At 46.6% G+C, this 18,230-nt stretch overlaps 1 protein-coding gene and 1 long non-coding RNA gene across 5 annotated transcripts in view; one reads left to right on the plus strand and one right to left on the minus strand.

Annotated features, from left to right (window-relative positions):
- RHBDL3 (rhomboid like 3) overlaps positions 1 to 18,230 on the plus strand; it is a 154,091-nt gene that overhangs the window by 105,358 nt on the left and 30,503 nt on the right. For 3 of the 4 annotated variants that reach the window (XM_075014537.1, XM_075014538.1, XM_075014540.1), the window contains 2 exons: positions 489 to 637; positions 9,643 to 9,755. In XM_075014537.1, coding sequence (XP_074870638.1) covers positions 489 to 637; positions 9,643 to 9,755 — 262 coding nt within the window. The remainder of the gene's footprint in view (positions 1 to 488; positions 638 to 9,642; positions 9,756 to 18,230) is intronic. The other variant, XM_075014539.1, reaches the window with a different exon arrangement.
- LOC142023604 (uncharacterized) lies at positions 7,965 to 9,460 on the minus strand. The gene is made up of 3 exons (XR_012648266.1): positions 9,291 to 9,460; positions 8,209 to 8,311; positions 7,965 to 7,991 (listed from the first exon to the last, which is right to left on the minus strand). It is a non-coding gene; the product is annotated as an uncharacterized LOC142023604 (long non-coding RNA).

Below are 18,230 nucleotides of genomic sequence, written 5' to 3' on the forward strand. Positions count from 1 at the left end.
GCCTTTGAGTTAGATAAATTTGGTTTCTATGGAGCTTAGTCACTTGGGGGATCTTTAGCAGCCATGCACAACCTTGCTTTGCATGATCTGTTTCTGAAGACACTGGTACCTTTCATATGGGATAGGTACTTGCCTTGTCTTTCATCAGTAAAACATGTCCCTACCCCTCAATTTTTTCTTACTTCATTGGCTCTCTTCAGCTGTAGTTTGTCAAGTATTTTGAGGTCCTCTGTAGTGACAAGTTGTATGTAGATTTTAAATAATTTAGGTGGTGAGGTTTTTTTAAAAAACAATCTTTATTGAAGTTTGTTCCCCAGAGCCAGGACCTCGTAATTATGTATGTTTGTAAATAGCCAGTATGCTCACAGTGCTGTCCAAGAATGTGGTAATAGCTGGCAGAACTTATTGTGCAAGTTGGCTATTGGATTGTGGTTTATTTCAGTGTCAGGATGGTGTTCATTAACTGAGGAATCTCTTTGTTTTCCTAGGTTGCCTTTTTTCTTTACAATGGAGTGGTATTAGACAGATTTGTTCTGCAAGTCACGCACCCTTTGTACCTGAAGAACTCATTAGTGTATCATCCTCAGCTCCGTGTGCAGGCTTGGAGGTACCTAACCTACATATTCATGCATGCAGGGTGAGTACTTCGTAAATTTCAGAGGTTCCCCACAGCCAGTTTCCAGAGAGAGAGTTTAACTTGAAACAGTTCAGAACTGGATTTTAGTAAAAAAAAAAAAAAACAAAAAACGTTGCAAATGGACAGTCTGTGAGGTAGAACAAACTGTGAGCTGTTGAGGAACATGGTAAAATATACCTTGTGCAGGTGGGATGTCTTCGAAGTCCTTGTCCTGGAAGAAAGGCACTAGTGATTTGATAGGTGGTGCTTCTCTCTCACTACTGTACCAGCAAAGTGGGTCTTTGCCCACGAACGCTTATGCTCATACATTTCTGTTACTCTATAAGGTGCCACAGGACCCCTCGTTGCTTTTGCAGATCCAGACTAACACAGCTACCCCTCTGATACTGTACCAGCAGTGACCCCACATATACATCTAGGGCTATGTAACTCTGCACGTCTCCAACTTTCCATTTGCCCAGTTTCCCCCCCGAGTACAACTGGGTTGATAGTGAAGAATCTGCAAAAATATACCTCAGCATTGTACCAAATTCGCCACCTTTAACTGTGCGATGAAATTTGGTTTTATGGCTAAAGTGCTGGGATTCAAAGGGTCTGTGTTCTAATCCTGACACTGCCACAGACCTTCTGCGTGAGCTGGGGTCAGTTGCTTAATCCCTGTGTGCCTGTAACATAATTATTTAATAATATTTTGATATCTTATTCTATTTGGTGGTGCCTGCGGGTCCAATCAAGATTGGAATCTCGTTTTGCTAGACACTGTACAAACACATGTGACAGTACTTGTCCTGAAGAGGCAACAAGTCAGGGAGACAATTGGAGTGCAAGCAGAGGCACCTTGACTTGCCCAAGGTTACACAGGAAGTCTGCAAGTTCAGCTGGGAACAGAATCTAAGTCTTATAGATTCCTGCCCAGTGTCCAGGACTGGACTTTGCTACCCAACAGGGGTTTTATGAGGCTTGCTTAATTAACTTTTATGAAATGCTCAGAGGCCATAGTGTTGACTGAGCATCACAGAAAAGACTGTAAACAGCTGAAATGTTCATGCTCCTTTTGTGTGTGTGTGTGTGTGTGTGCGCGCACGCACATGCCAGTGATTTCTATCTTTGCAAATGTCCACATAGATAAGTCGTGTTTTTTCCCTAAATGTTTCATTGGAAAAATCGCTGTGACAACTTCTCAGCAGTAGTTTACTGTTCGAACTTTACAAGGAAATGACTAGACTCTTGCTGACGAGATCCATCTGATGTTCCTAATTTGCTAGGGCCATTTCTACACAGGCCACTTTCTCTGAAAGTGGCATGGTAATACACGGCCCGAAATATGCTAATGAGGCACAGATGCAAATTCCCCGTGCCTCATTAGCATATGGTCACGTGATTTGGAGTCCGGAAGACCGTTCTTCCGGACTCCAAAACGTCGTTTAGAAGCGCAACCCCTGGGCATCTTCCGGAAGGAAGTCCTTCTTCCGGAGGCCCCTTCTTTCCAAAAATTTTCAGGAAGAAGGGGTGTCCGGAAGAAGGACTTCCTTCTGGAAGCTCCCCTGGGGCCACGCTTCTACGTGGCGTTTTGGAGTCCGGAGAAACGGTCTTCCGGACTCCAAATCACATGACCGTATGCTAATGAGGCATGGGGAATTTGCATCTGTGCCTCATTAGCATATTTCGGGCTGTGTATTACCATGCCACTTTCGGAGAAAGTGGTCTGTGTAGAAACGGCCTAGTGAATAGCTCCCTAAACATGCTTCTCCTCAGCTCACAAGTGGCCTTGTGCATAAGGTCTCACCCTCATCTTTCAAGTAAACATCATGTAAATTTCTTCGGATGAGCCAACATTGTTTGAGAGATGGCGCAAAATAAGAAAAAAATTAGAAGAAATTTCCAAAACACCTGTGTCTCCTGTATATCCCTGTAAAAATGGCTTTGTCCAAACACATGTCCAACTTGAGGGTGCTGAGGGGAGACGGCGGGATCAGAGTTGGTGAATGCTTCTGCTGGACAGGACTCAGCCCACACATGCAATATGTGAAGTGGAAATATGCAATATGTCTCTGAGGAACTCAAGTGAGGATGAAAGAACAATTGGCCTTACAACAGAAAGTTACGGTCAAGCTTAACTATTGAGCAGCAATCAAGGGCCTATCTTTGCTGTCCAACAGCTGTATTTTTTTACCTCAGTATGACTATGGCCCATTCACTACCCTGAGGTGAAAACTGAAGCTATGTCTACACTACTGGGGCTATATCAGCACAGCTATGGTGCAGCAGTTGTGTTCTGAAGAGCGATAGTGTAGGCATTTCCTACGATGAGAGAAGGGTTTTTCTATTGCTGTTGTTAATTCACTTCTCCAGAGGTGGTATCTTGGTTGCAAAATTCTACTTTCAACCTAGTGGCATCTATAGTGTTGGTTTGTTGGTTTCTTTAGGTAGCTCCAGGATGTGATTTTTTTTACATCCTGAGCAATGTCAATTTTAGGGGCTGACAACAGCTTCTGTGAGCCCTGGGGCAAGGTGAGAGGGGGCAGTTCTGTGCCCGTGGCGGGGGCATGACCTCAGGCACAAAGGGTAGGGTCAGGAGCAGCTGTCCCTCAGTGCCACCTGGACTTTGGCAATGGGCTCTCTCCAGCCCCAGCAGTCAGAGCCGTGAAAAGTGGTGGATTGGCACTTCAGCAGCAATTTAAATGACCTGAGCTCTGACCACAGTAACATCAGTGACAGCTGGGAGTCCTGGGCCCCTTTCAGTCACCAGGCACTGGGGCACCTGCCCGCTTTGTGCCCCTTGCCGCCCCCGAATTGATGGGTCTGGTTAATTTAAATTTTAAGTGTTGACTTGGCTATCATGAAGACATGTCACTGCAGTTTTCGTGTGAGGTAAACTGTAGTCAAGTAGGCAGGGCTGTAGGGCTGGTCTTGGCAAGTTTCCTAACAGTAAACTTCAAGAGCCTCATTCTCACTGTTTGTCCCTCAGGATAACTCATACACTTGAATTCTCTTGAGGTAAAAATGTAGCTTTTTAGGTGCAAAAAAAAGACCTAGCTCTCCATAATACATGCCTGTGTATTTTGTGTATACATATTCACAGGTGAGTATGTGTATTATTTTGCTTGTACAATCAGGTAAAACAGCAAATTGCTTTGGGACCCATTTGAACAAAATCGAAGGTTATTAGCATTTAGAGTTATTTCTTCATTCTTTGCAACATGGTTTTCTAATTCATGAAGTATAATCCAAAGAAATGGGTCTTACCTATGAAAGCTTGTGACCTAATAAATGCTTTAGTCTTTAAACTGTTACAGGACTGCTCATTGTTTGTAATCTATAAGATGTCACCACTTCACCTTAGCAAGCAGCACTCTGGTGTTAGTCATGTATTTTGCTTGAAAAGTTGGCCCAGCTCTTTATTTACCAAGTTCACATCCATGGCTGATTTCTGAGGGAGTTGGTAGCAAAGACAGTATCTAATGTCTACCCTTTGTAAATACTCGAGATTTATCCCAGAGAGCCTCGTTACTTTTGCTGTGAATTGGAAACCATGAAGATATGTAACCATCAAATCCACACAAGGTCCTGCTTGAATAATAAACTCTGTTGTAGTTTATGAGGAAGCAGCATCAATTGTTAGATGGCTAAATGATCATTTATTGCTGACTTATCTGTATGAAGTTCCTTTCATATCAAGAGAAAAGATAAATCCTGAAAAGGTAATAATCTTTTTACTGTGGGCCCATTATTCTCATCTCATTTTCAAAGGGCAAGCTAATCTAGTGGTATGGCATCTATTGTTATAGGTCCTGCTGAGACTTTAACATGGTAATTTGCATTCCTTAATTTACTCCCCTCATCGGCTTTTCTTTTTTAAAGTGGAAGTGACGGACAGAAGGTGTTTGGAGAAGGCAGTTGCTAAGGCTGTCTGGCTGTGCTTCTACAAAGATTCCAAAAATGCACTGTTTGTGTCTCCATCCTGAGCTTTATGAAGAGGCCTGAAACCCAAGCCAGGCTGTAAATGTTGCCCTTCTGCTTTCAGGCAAAGCAGCTGTTGATTATCTGGGGCCCATCCATTTATAACGCTGCCGTAACTAATGATTTGCATTGATGCTCAATCCTATTTATTTGAGCCCTGAGAAGCCTCAAGTCCTAATAAATCAGCGATAATGTCAGTTCAAGAATGACACCTTCAGAGCTGGAGAAAGCTAATTATGTTTTATGGGTGTTTATTCACTGTGGCCCCTCTGATGCTCTTTGCTGGATGGAAAGTTGAGCTGAAGAGGCTCCCTCCTGGTGATGCTTCTAAGAACAGGCCCGTGTCAGATCCACTGAAACAGCGTCTGCAAAAGCTGGTGTGATGTTACTGGATTTTTACAATAATTACAAAACTGTTTCCGTCACTAACTGTATTAAGCTTGCACTAAATTGTGTGCCAAGTGGGTACAGGAGTAGGCTGGGAACTGGGGGGGTCTGGGTGCAAGGGAGGGTGAAGGAGTGGGCTGGGGGTGGGCAATCTGGGCCAGAGTGGGGCACAGGAGCTGGCTGTGAGCGAGGGTCTAGGAGGGAGGGAGGGGCAGGAGCAGGAGTTCCAGCCAATCAGAGCAGTGGTAGGAAGCCTGGGGGCAGGCTTCCAAGGCCGCTATTGCTCCCTCTCCCGGCAGGGGGAACAGCAGCAAATGGCAATGGTGCACAGAAGCACATCCTACCCCTGACATCTGACAGAGCCCTCAGTCCGGATCCGGTCCCTTCTTCCCTGATCCAGCCCACGAGGTTTGGGACTCGACTCCAAACCCTACACCCCACCGCAGGCCAGATGCCCTGGAGGGGAACCCCAAGCCTCAGGGTCCAGATCCAGACAAGACACATTCTGGATCCAGACTGTGGGCCAGGGGTTCCCCACTCCTGGGTGACAGCTACAGAACAAATGGGGCAGGTGGATTATTGGGGAACATTGGAAATTAGAGATAGAATCGAACCTATTAAGACATCAGCCCACCTCACTTTATAAGCAAGATGGCTGATATTTTGCCCAGCTGACTTTTGATATATCCCAAAGACTGAGGCTTCTGCCTCCTCCCCAGGAAGATGTTCTACAGCCTGCACAGCAGGAACGTTTCCCTGCTATTCACATGAGGCAAATCACAACACTAGCAGGAGGCAAACCCAAAAGGATTAAAAATACCTGCCCCCGGATCGGCGATGACTCAGGCATAACCGGCTGGGCATTTGGGTGGCGAGAACACCCTGGGTGACAAGGGGCCATGTAGGATGGCATAAGGAATGTGCAGTACCATGGTTAATGTGCTTGAGAATCCTTCAGTAGCAAAGGGGATGTGTAAATATTTGTATGATGCTTTGAAAAACAGAAAACGATGTTTATGTGCCAAGTGTTGATTAGACATAAAAGCTTTGCTGTTCTAAACTCGTGGCCAAACACAGTGGAAATCTGCAGCATCGGTGTCTTTTTTTCACAGACGCATCTGCTTGGGAATCACCCTTTCTGCCTGGCTCCCACACAAGAGGGCACTTGTTAATGTGCACAGTAGGGATTGTGAACAACGGGCTGGCACGCAGCCTCAACACTGTGCCTGCGCTGCAGGTGGGAATTTCACAAGCACTTGGCATGGGCCTATCTCTGTTTCTGCTGTAGCCAATGCTCATTTTACCATTGAGTCTAGCGGGAGCAGAGCTAGGCCAGTACTGAGAGCTTTTCACAATCCCACCTCGCACTTTATACATCTCCCATGTCAACCAGCCTGTGCCGGCCAAACATGAAACCTTTTCCTTCTTTCTGCTCCTGCTAAAGGCAGATAGGGATAGGCCTAGGGCATGGAGTGGGACTTGCTAGCAGGAATCCCGAAGCAAAACTGTATATCAGCAAGGGGGAAAAGGAACTGTTGTGGAACAGTTGGGCTTGCCCTAGAATTCTCTGGAAAACCAGATGTCCAACGTTTAGTGTGTAGGCCATACGGTCTAGTGGTTAGAGCAGAAAAATGAAGAGCCAAGATTCCTGGGCTTTTGTAAGTCTCTACCACTGTCTTGCTGTGCGGATGCAGGTCATTAACTCCTCTGTACTCCATTGTACCCACCTGTGAAAATGGTATAACGAAAGTTGTGAGGCTCAGTTGGTGTTACTAAAGGACTTGGCGGTTGGTGGCTGAAAGAACTAAAAGGCCCCAAAGGGAGATTAGCAGTAAAAGCACTTGGTGACGTAACATGCTCTGACTCCAGTAATCTGCTTTTCTCTAGTATTGCTGTTTATTTTTATGCAGAAGCTATTTCTAATTTTATACACACATCTCTAGCTTCAATTATGCTTTGGCAATTAGGAGGACTGTGTTGCACGGGCTTTCACTTAAAGGTTAAATGATTTTGCAGCATCTGCCTGGTAGGATAAAGGTGTTTTCCAGCAGGATATTTTACTCAGTGTCTTTTTGTCAGCAGTACGCATGCTACCCAAGTTTGATTTTTTCAGGGTACAACTTGGCATCAAAAGGGAAGAACTGACGTTGTATAGATTAGAATACTGTGTTAAGCATACTTCCAAGTGGATTTGATTTTGGGGAAACGGGCAATAAATAGGGTGACCATCCACCCTGTTTTTCCCAGGACAGTCCCTTATTTAAGCTGTCTCACAGGTGTCTGACTTTTTTAAGGAAACGGGCAAATTGTCCCGTATATTGTGGGGATCCTATTCCCTGGCATCTGGTGTCTCAAGGTGGCAGCCGCCACTGCCAGAGAGCTCCTCTGCTGGGTGGCTGCCGCATTCCCTTGCACCGCCATGGAGGCAGCCCTCACTGCTGGTGAGCTCTGCCACAGGCAGCTTCTTCATTCGCTGTTGCCCCACTACTGGGAGGTTGTGGGGGCCCCATGCTCCATTCCCTCTCATCAGGAGGCTGTGGAGACCCCATCCTTGGTGCCTGATGGTGGGGCGGCTGTCCCCATTGCTGAAGAGCCCTGACACGGAACAGCAGCCCCGCTTCCCCAGAGGACAGTGTCCCATATTTGCCATAGGGCAATGTGGTCACCCTTGCAATAGAGGGAAACCGGGAATCTTCTTCTCACTTGTGTATCTAGCCCCTGAGTCAAATATAGCCTTCTGTTAAGTGTCTTCATCACCCAGGGGTTGATCAAAGCATAGTGAATAGCCCATGGCTCTACATTCTGGCTACAGGTATTGGTTCATGTTTTTTCCTCATGCTGTATATTCCTTCAAGGCCAGGGGTTGTCGCTCAGGTTCACACAGAGTAGCGTGGGGTGGTTTCCTAAGTCCTCTGGTCTGAGTCAGCAGACTTCTTGTCATTACAATCCATTACCTGTGCTATTGAGATGATGAAGTATCTTCTTGTGAAGATAGTGGCCTTTATAACTTGAAAGACAAAAGAGAATTCAGTGTAATCTCGGGAGGAGACAGAATTCTTATGAAATGGTTTGACAGAAGAATCAGGGCATGTACTCTGTCTGTCCGGAATAAGACTTCATAATCTGGGGATTATTTGTAATCTTCTTTCGGCACTGTACAAATGTAATATAATATTCCACCCACAAAATTCACTGAAGCGACCCATCATGGTACCCTGTAGTACCTGACAGGTAAGTGTGAATGGTGTCCATCACAACTGTTCTGTACTGGATGAAGTCAGATTTGTTCACTTTCACACACCAGCATGGTCTTCCAGTGACTGCAGCCTGCAAAGAATAAAATCCCCGGTGGTACTACAGCTAGTGGTGAATCTTCCTTAGGCATTAGCTTTGTTTAGCTTTTAAATCAAAGTACAGGTTGCAGCTCCAAAAACTGGCATTCTCTCATCCAGCAGCATCACTTGTCTGGCAAGATGAGGGATGCTCTTGGATGAGAGACCTGGAGCAAGAGGGCAACCAGCTAGCAGCCCTGCAGGGGGGCAGCAATGCCGGGCTGGAGTGAGTGTCCCTGGCAGTCACCCAGCAGGGCACTGGGAGTGAAGCACTGGCACCCTCGGGCTGGGCACCAGGGCCGGTGTGCCGGCTTCCGCTGGATGCCCTACATAGGGCCTGAGTACTGCAGCTGGGGCTGGGGGGGGGCAGCTGAAGTGGTGAGCCACAGCCAGGGAGTTGTGGCCAGGAAGCCAGTGGGGGTGGCTGTGGACAGGGGCATTAACCTCCCCTGGGCCAGCAAAACCCCTTGTTCAGGACCACTGGTGTGCTGGATAAGGGACGTGCCACCTGTACTGGTTTCTATTCCCTTGCCATGTACGCATGGCTCAGATCAGCGGTGTCCAACAGGAGTTCAAAGATTGCCACACTTGTGGTTGTCGTCTTTCCATATCTACCACATTATATTATACAAAATTTTGTTAAATAAGATAAGAATATTCACAGGTATTTCATACTAAATAATACGAACAATTATTACTACAAAAATTTCAAATGATCCCTTTCTTAATATTATTAGAAACCAGTGTGACACTTTGCAATCTTTATCTTTTCTTAATTATTATTTCATATGTCCCCCAGAGCCAGGCACTCCCAGCCCGCCTCCCCAGCTCTAAATAAATGGCTTCCCCCTCCCCCAAAGCCAGGCTCCTCCACCTTCCCTCCCTACCTCCCCCCACCACATTCTAATTGAATGCCCTCCCCTAGAGCCAGGCATCCCCAGTTCCCCCTCTCTAATTCAATGCTGGCAACTCACCAGAGCCTCTGGAGGGAAACTGCTGCTGGAGCCTTCGCTGCCTGGTGCTTCTCCCACCAAGTGGTGTGGTGCATGAGCAGAGTGAGCAGATTGTATGCTCCATGTGCAGCACTCAGGAAGAGCCACCTTCAAAGGCTCCAAGAGCCGCATGCTGCTTGAGAACCAAAGGTTGGCCACCCCCAGGCAGCGTCCTATTTGCCACGCATGGTGAGTGGCGAACGTATTGGACACCGTGAGCTCAGATTTCACTATGGTGGAGTTTGCAGCTGTCATGCCCATGCCGCGGGATAGCTGCTTGTCTCTCCAAATACAAGTATCATAGCACATGTAATGATGTTTTCCTTTGCCTCAGGATAGAACACCTTGGACTCAATGTTGTTCTTCAGCTTCTGGTTGGAGTTCCTCTTGAAATGGTGCATGGTGCAGCAAGGATTGGCTTTGTCTACGTTGCTGGAGTCATAGCAGGTAAGGGGTATGTCAAGAGGAACATGAGTTGGATGTATCCACAGCTACTTTTCTCAAAGGTTTGTTGTATATGGTAGGGGAAGGAAGGTGCCCTGTTGAACTTCTTTGGGCAGGAATTCTACACTTCCTGTGCGAAATACCATGCTTGGAACGGTGACATCCATTTAGGCGTGCCATTATAATTATAGCCCTAAGTCCTAATTATGGCACTTGAAACATGGATCTAATGGGGCTTGACAGTCTGTCTCGCACATAGAATTTGCAGGATGCAGTGTTCTGGGAACAACCTTGCATGATGGTACTGATGTGGGCAGCAGCTAACTACTAAAGTACCCCCATGGCTCCACCTTATCAGTTCATTCAGTAGCGAGGAAGACTTGATTGTAACTCTTCATTTTCTTCTGAAGTGGATGCATTTCTACTTGACAGGGAAAGCCATGCAAATATGTCAGACAACATTATCCCCTCACTCTGAATTGCAAAATTTTCTATTTTTTTAATTTTTAAAAAAAACTTTGGGCCACATTCTATAAACCATGTAGTCCCAGATACCTTCAGTGAACTTCAGAGTTCCATCTGAGACTCAGCAGGTGTGACCCTAACATGCATGGAAATCAAAGAAGTGGTTTGCACACACCTATGCTGAGCAACACCTTACAGGCTTGTGAAGACTCTGGCTGGAGCATAGCCTTGGTTCAAGTGGGCTTTTTCTGCTGAAAGTCCAGTTGTGCCCAAAAGGCACCAGGTCTTCCTATAGAGCCTGGTGCTCACTGCAACAAGGATGTCTTGTTTCCAAAGTACTGGCAAGGTTCATGTCCAGGATTTGTCCAGGGTAAGGTCTAATTCAGGGCCTTTGTGCAATCCTTGATCACTGGTATGATTGTGGCATCATGACTGTGTAGGTGGGGGAGGGATAGCTCAGTGGTTTGAGCATTGTCCTGTTAAACTCAGGGTTGTGAGTCCAGTCCTTGAGGAGGCTATTTGGGGGTCTGGTGCAAATAGATTAAATTTAAAAAAACATCTGCTAGGGATGGTGATACGTTCTTCTGTGAGGGCAGGGAACTGGACTCAATGACCTCTGAATTTCCCTTTCAGTTCTATGAGACAGGTATATTATTATTTGCATCACTGTCATGTTAGTCCATTGGGGTTTGAACAGATGGCGTGATACCATTCTAGTACAGGTTGAACCTCTCTCGTCCAGCATCCTTGGGACCGAACTGGTGCTGGATGAGAGAATTTGCCAGACCGCAGGAGGTCAATATTTTCTAGCACATTATCAACACTCCCACTGCTACTGAGCTCTCAGAAGACATTTAGGGGTAAATTAGAGCTAAAGAACAGCATAGAACACTGAGAGCCACGACTCGTGAGTGTAAACAAACTTTATGGGACCACAGGAAATTTGTTCACACCCATGATAAGTGGTCGTCTGGCTAACTAAAATCATGCCAGATTACGGATGTTGCCAGATGAGAGAGTGCCGGATTCGAGAACTACAACCTATATACTGAAAAAGGCCCAGTTTTTCCATATGAGTGTCTTATAAATATTATAATTACATTGGTATACTACCACCAGTAAATGTCTCTTTGTAGGCGTGATCACCTTTAAAAATGAAAACTGCTAGTAAATAAGTACATCTATACAGGAAAATACAAAACCCGCTGCTGAGTGATCCCAAGCCCAGGCTAACTGATGTAGGCTCATGGGGCTCACACTAGAGGGGTAAAAGTAGCAGTATAGGCACTGGGGTATTTCCCTCCCCTCCCCTTCCCTCTCCCCTGGGGTTCAGTGGCTGAGCCTGACCATTTAGGCTGTTACTTTTAGCCCTGCAACATGAGCTCCAAGACCAAGATCAGTTGACACAAGCTCTGAGACTCAGGGCCATGGGTCTTGTTTTGCTCTGTGGGCATACTTTGTCACTTAGTTGCTTTGGAAAACTTTACCTCATGCCTGTCGAGCCAGCGTGAGTTGCAGAGTCCAAGGCTGAAGTTTGGCTTGTGGGAATACAGCCGAAGTCTGGGTCTGTCCCACTTACTCTGCATGACCGAAATGTGGTTTAGCCATGCTGGGTTCTCTTATGTGGTAACAGCTCCCACACTGTGCTGTCTGCTCAAGTGTAGCTGAGAGCCAAGGTATAAAACTGTGTTGGACGCTGTTTGGAAATATGCTTACAGCTTGTCAGCTGTTCCTAGCCTAGTTATGAGCACTGTTATAACTGTGCGCAGAAACCTTGCTATAGAGAGAGGCTACCTTGGGAAGTAGCCTGTGTAGAGTAGGCTTGGATAGCCTGATTCTTAAACTCATTTGATATTTGTAGTGATCTCAAGCAAGGCACTTAATTTAATAGACACTTGCAGTAAGTGCTTTTCTTCCCCCTTCCCCGAGCTTAAGTCCCCTCCTGTAGCTGATTTGTCAGTTTTAATTTATTTTTTTTCTATCTCTGTTATATTTTCGTCATGCCAGTTTACTTTCATCAGCATTTCCAGATCGGAAGAAGTGGGTCTGACTCAAGCTCATCACCCAATAAATTATTTTATTAGTCATTAAAGTGCTACATGACTACTTTTTTGTTTTGTTAATGGAATTCAAGCTGTTCCTTATCCCCACACCCTCTAGAGACCTGGAGGGAAGGTGGCAATAGAAGAACCCTCTCCCTTCCAGCACAGGAGGGGACAGGGATAAAATCTCCACCTCCTTGTGGCAGCTCTTCTGAATCTAACCCATAGTCCCTGTTTTCTACAGTCAGTAGAAGGATTCCGGTTAGAGCCAAAAAAGCCAGGAGCCTGTAACTTGGGAATCTTTTAAATTGTGGTTTCTCATGGACTGATTGATTTGTAGTTTGCCCTGTATTGTTTTTATTAAAGCCTGATACGTCCAGCCATAAGGAGGTGAAGGAATTAACTGCAGGAAGAGCAACATCTAAGGAAAACAAGAGAGGTGCATGAGAGCAATAGAAGGACTCACAGTGTTACCAGGACAGATATTGACTGGTTTAGCTAAGGATGTATGGTGATTTCTTTTGCCTCTTATGGAATTATTTTTCTACCATAATGAGCAGACAAAGCTGCTGTAAAATGTGTCATGCTGTCCAGTAATAAATCAGATGTTACTTTCTAACGAGAATAGGCTCTTGGAGGAGAGAGGCAAGAAATGTAGTAGTTAGATAATTAATCCAGGAATGGTACCCAGCAAATAATGAGCTTTTCAGAGCAGAGGGAAGAGTCACAGTTGTGGAGTTTGAGCCAATTACCACTGGAATCAATGGGAGTCTTGTCATTGTTGTAAACATGCTTTGGAGCTGACCCTGGTGGGCAGGTATCTTTCAAGGCTCAAGTCCAGAGCTTTGCAACTGAGTCTAAGTTTGACTAACTGCTACCTAGAACGTTCACCGACTTAAAAAGCCCAGTCACTTATCATTGCAAAGTGCAAACCTAGGGCCATTTTGAGAAAAAGCCCAGGCAGCATAAGCAAAGCCACCATTTGGCTTTGCTATTTCAAACCACATGTGAGCTCTGCAGGCTGACTCTGGGTATGTCTTCACTACCTGGAAGATGGACCTGGTTAGGGTTCATCTTCTGGGATTCAATTTCATGTGCCTAGTAGGAATGCATGAAATCGAGCTGTTTGGGGTTGGCAGTCAACCCCGGTACTCCTCAGTCTCGCAAGGAGCAAGGGAAGTTGATGGGAGAATTTCTCCCATCATCCTCCCTAGGTGCGGACAGCCAGGTCAATCAATTGTAGATAAGTCAATTCTAGCCAGTCAATTGCTGTAGCTAGACTTGTGTATCTACAATCAATTTTAATGTCTAGTGTAGACCTGGCCTAAGTCTCTTCCTTTCTTCAAGGAGTCAGATGAATTGAGCCACCTCCAGCAGTGGCAAGGTCAGATTAACTCTTCTGTGGGTCTGGGGCTGTTGGATTTTGTGGGACTCCTATATACAAGTCTTTTCTCTAATTTAAAACAAAATGGTCACATGTGGGAGGGCAGAGGCTTGGGGCTTGTGCTAGGCTCAGGGGTGGGGCCAAAATGAGGAGTTAAGAGTGAGGGCGGGGCTTAAAGCAGGAGATTGAGGTGGGGTGCAGGGTTTGGGAGGGGGCTCAGGGCAGGAGGTTGGGGTGCAGGGTTTGTGCGGGAATTGGGGGGTGTTGGTTAGTGGAGTTAGTTGTGTGGGAGTGTAGGGCACTTACCTCAGGCTACTCCCATTTGGTTGTGCAGCCAGGCTGAGGGAGCTCCCTGCCTGCTCTGGTCATACACTGCTCCCAAAAGCTTCTGGCGCATCCCTGGCTGTGGCCAGGGGAGGAGTGAGGTGTCCCCATGTGCTGCCCTCTCTTGCAGGTGTTGTCTCTGCAAATCTGGACTTTTGGTGGCTCAGAGATCTTTTTGTGGGGCCCTGTTAGAGCGAGACCCTGGGCTGCAGGCCCTTAAACCCCTGTGTTAATCCAGCCCTGGGGACTTGACGGGAGCAATTCTGTATCCTCAGACTTCATCTTTGGTAGCTCTGGGCTCCTGCTCTTGCTTGAGGACTGGTAAATTGTAACTGCAGCCAGGGTTGGCAGGCCCACACATGCTTTTTATGAACTGGACATGTCCAGTCTGGGTTTGTCTCAGCTACCACGCTCCTTATGAATGCTTAACGAATTGTTGGATTTCCCTACCAGCACTACGCTGTGGCAGGAGTGCTGAAAGTGAAGGGGAAAGGGACTATAATTTGGAAAGTGTTAACAAAAAGAATCCCAGACAGAAAACTCGTGCACCGTATCCCTGTGCAGTTAGACTCATTTAGCCAATTATTTGACAGCATTTGATTGAAAATGTGTTCCTGGAGCTGTGCTGGGAGAAAGAGTGCATGTGAACACCATAGGTCCAGGAAACAGAGATCTAGTACAGCTTGTAAACAAATGGCGCAGGCCCAGAATGCGCAGCCCTCACCCTTAGCTGACTTTCATGAGGGGGGACAGCTCATTATTTCTAATCTAATTCTCTTCTCTTTGCTTGGCTGTGCTGCTACAACTTTTGGCTGTGCAGAGATGGAGAGACTTGAAAGGGATGTTTCCAGCACAGTGCCTAGGGATTTAATTATGTAAATACTATTCTCATTAATGATTCTTCATTTGCTTCTCAGTCAGAGAACATTTCACTCAGCCAGGCCCAATAAGAGGAACCCATCAGTGTGTCCCTTGGGAGGGGTGTCTTTCAGCTATCACAATCATGGAGGCATTTGCTCCAGTGCTTAGGACATGCTGAGATTTGCAGTTAAAGAAGGACTAAAACTCCTCTCTTTCTCACTTTGACTGAAACAAGTCCCCTGATTTAACACCCTCATTCTGCAGGTGGCAGCTGCATTTCATAGAATACTAAAACCAAAGGACCTCAGACCAGGCCCCGGCACTTGTAGCAGGACCACACACCATCTAAACCAGTGCTTCCCAAGCTTTTCGGCATCACGCCCCCACTCTTCTGATTTTTGAGCGACCCTCACGCCATCATCCAACCCCCTTTTAACAAAAAAATCAATTTGCAATTTCAAATAAACTTGACATAAAAATGTTATTTAAAATTAAAAATAAACACAAATAGTTTTTCTTGGCCCCTTGCGGGTGCCTAGTGCAGCCCCACCTGGCCAGCTGCCTGAGCCCTGTGCCAGCTGTCAGAGCTGCCCGTGCCAGCTGCCCACCCACCTGAGCCCTGCACTGCCAGAGCCACCCATCTGAGCTGACTGAGCCGCCCTCTGCCGGGGCCAGATGCCCACCCACCCACCTGCCCTCCAGCTGCTGGGGCCCTACACTGCTGGGGCCACACTCCCACCTGAGCCCCACAATGCCAGGGCCAGCCACCCAAGCCCCGCGAGCCCCGCGAGCCCCCGCTTCTGAGCTCCTCCCATCCCCAAAGCCAGTCACCACCAGTCCCCCACAGTCATCCCATCCCCCTCCCCGACCCAGGCACCCCCAGCCCCCCCCAACCCTATTCTCCTCCCCCCTCCCCTCCCCATCCCACACTCACCTCCCTTTGCAGGAGGCAGCTAACTCCACATGGGTTTTTGCCGTCTGTCTGCTTTCTATAGCAGCTACGCCAGGTCACCCCCGTAAAATGTCAGGGGCTGAAAGCTGGGAACAAAGGTCGGCTCTTTCTTGGAGAGAGGGAAATGACAAGGGGGCTGGGTCACTTCATGCCCTTGCTGGAATTTCTTCACGCCCCCTGGGGGGGGCACACTCCCCAGTTTGGGAAACTATGATGGAGACAATCCCAGACAGGGGTTTGTCTAACCTGCTCTTAAATATCTCCAATGGTGGAGATTCCACAACCTCCCTAGGCAATTTATTCCAGTGCTTAACCACTGTGACCATAAGAAAGATTTTCCGAAGATCCAACTTAACCTCCGTTGCTGCAATTTAGAATCATAGGATTGGAAGAGACCTCAGGAAGTCATGGAGTTAAATCTCCTATCCAGCTAAATCATCCCAGTCAGGCCTTTGTCAATCATAGAATCATAGAACACTAGGACTGGAAGGGACCTTGAGAGGCCATTGAGTCTAGCCCCCTACCCTCATAGCAGGACCAAGTACTGTCCAGACCATCCCTAATAAACATTTATCTAACCTGTTCTTAAATATCTCCCGAGATGGAGATTCCACAGCCTCCCTAGGCAATTTATTCCACTGTTTGACCACCCTGACAGTTAGGAACTTTTTTCCTAATGTCCAGCCTAAACCTCCCTTTCTGCAGTTTAAGCCCGTTGCCTCTTGTTCTATCCTCAGAGGCCAAGAAGAACATGTTTTCTCCTTCCTCCTTATGACTCCCTTTTAGATACCTGAAAACTGCTATCATGTCCCCCCTCAATCTTCTTTTTTCCAGACTAAACTAAAGCCAGGACTAAGCTGATTACTTCTTGTCCTCCCCTCACAGTTTAAGGAGGAGCTGATGTGAAGTTACCAAAGTGAAAAACTAGAAAGACAGAATTGTGTCACGCCCAATCCAGGGCAAAAACATGGCTTGCTCTGTGCACCCAGCAGGGGAGTAAAGGGACATAGGGATCCCCTTTTATGTAGGCAGCACAAGGTTGTGAGTCACAACTGTTGGTGACACTTCTCCCTGCCGACAACACAGATGGGGCAGGCAGAGAAGGGAATCAGCAAACACTGCAGTGAAGACGTACTCTGAGTCACAGTTCATACCCTGGCCCAGGAGCACTGCAATCCTGCCTTCTGCTAAACTGTCTAGTTTGTTTGCTCATCCTTCCAACCTAACCTGCTGCATTTGTCTGCTGCATCTGCTGCTTGTGTCATATCGGGGAGGGGCGGTGGGTAACATTTTCAAAGGTGCCTCAGACACATAGGGGCCCAAGTCTTTTGAAAAGGAGATTTAGGCTCCTCAGTCATTTGCATACTTATAAAAACATTGCCTTGTCTATATTGTTTGAATAGTGCAGTGGAGCCTTGATACTTGATTAAGCCACAATCAAGCTGTAAATCAACAGAGTAATTAGCAAAGTCATAACAGTCCATTTGTCCTACTTAAGCCTCTGGTATTTTCTGCGGTTGGGTGATGATTCCCGTTCCCCCCGCCACGCCCAGTTAATCATGAATAATCTCTATTATCCCTGCCTCGTGGTACTGGTTTTGTCAGTGTTTGTCTTGTCTCTCTTCAAGTCTCCAATTACTTTCTAAAATTCACAGTGAAAGGAGCTTTGTAACCCGACCCTGCCTGCCTCTAATTGAGATGAACAGAAGAAACCTTAACAGAGAGGAAGCTGTGCTAGTCTGTACACTATCAAAACAAAAAGCAGTCAAGGAGCACTTTAAAGACTAGCAAAATAGTTTATTAGGTGAGCTTTCATGGGACAGACCCACTTCTTCAGACCATAGCCAGACCAGAACAGACTCAATATTTAAGACACAGAGAACCAAAAACAGTAAGCAAGGAGGACAAATCAGAAAAAGATAATCAAGGTGACAAAGGGGGTGCTGTTGTCATCCTGAATAAGTCAGACTATGAACAGGAGGCAGCCAGACAACTCTCCAACACCACATTTTACAGACCTCTCTCTGCTGATCCCACTTTGGAATTCCAAAGGAAATTACAACAACTACTGAAGGAACTCCCTGCTGCTACTCGGGACCTCATTCACTCAGACACACCATCTGAGCTGCAGCCTGGATTATTCTATTTACTTCCCAAAATCCACAAACCTGGAAACCCTGGACGCCCTATCATTTCAGGTATTGGCACCCTTACCACCGGACTGTCCAGTTACGTGGACTCCCTCGTCAAACCTATGCCACCAACACTCCTAGCTATATCCGAGATACCACTGACTTCCTGAGGAAATTACAAAACATCGGAAAAGTTCCTGATAACGCCATCCTTGCCATAATGGATGTAGAGGCTCTGTACACTAATATTCCACATAAAGACGGATTACAAGCAATCAGGAACACCATCCCTGATGCCACCACAGCCAGTCTGGTGTC

Source organism: Carettochelys insculpta, chromosome 20 (assembly GCF_033958435.1).
Source record: "Carettochelys insculpta isolate YL-2023 chromosome 20, ASM3395843v1, whole genome shotgun sequence".
NCBI lineage: Eukaryota > Metazoa > Chordata > Testudines > Carettochelyidae > Carettochelys > Carettochelys insculpta.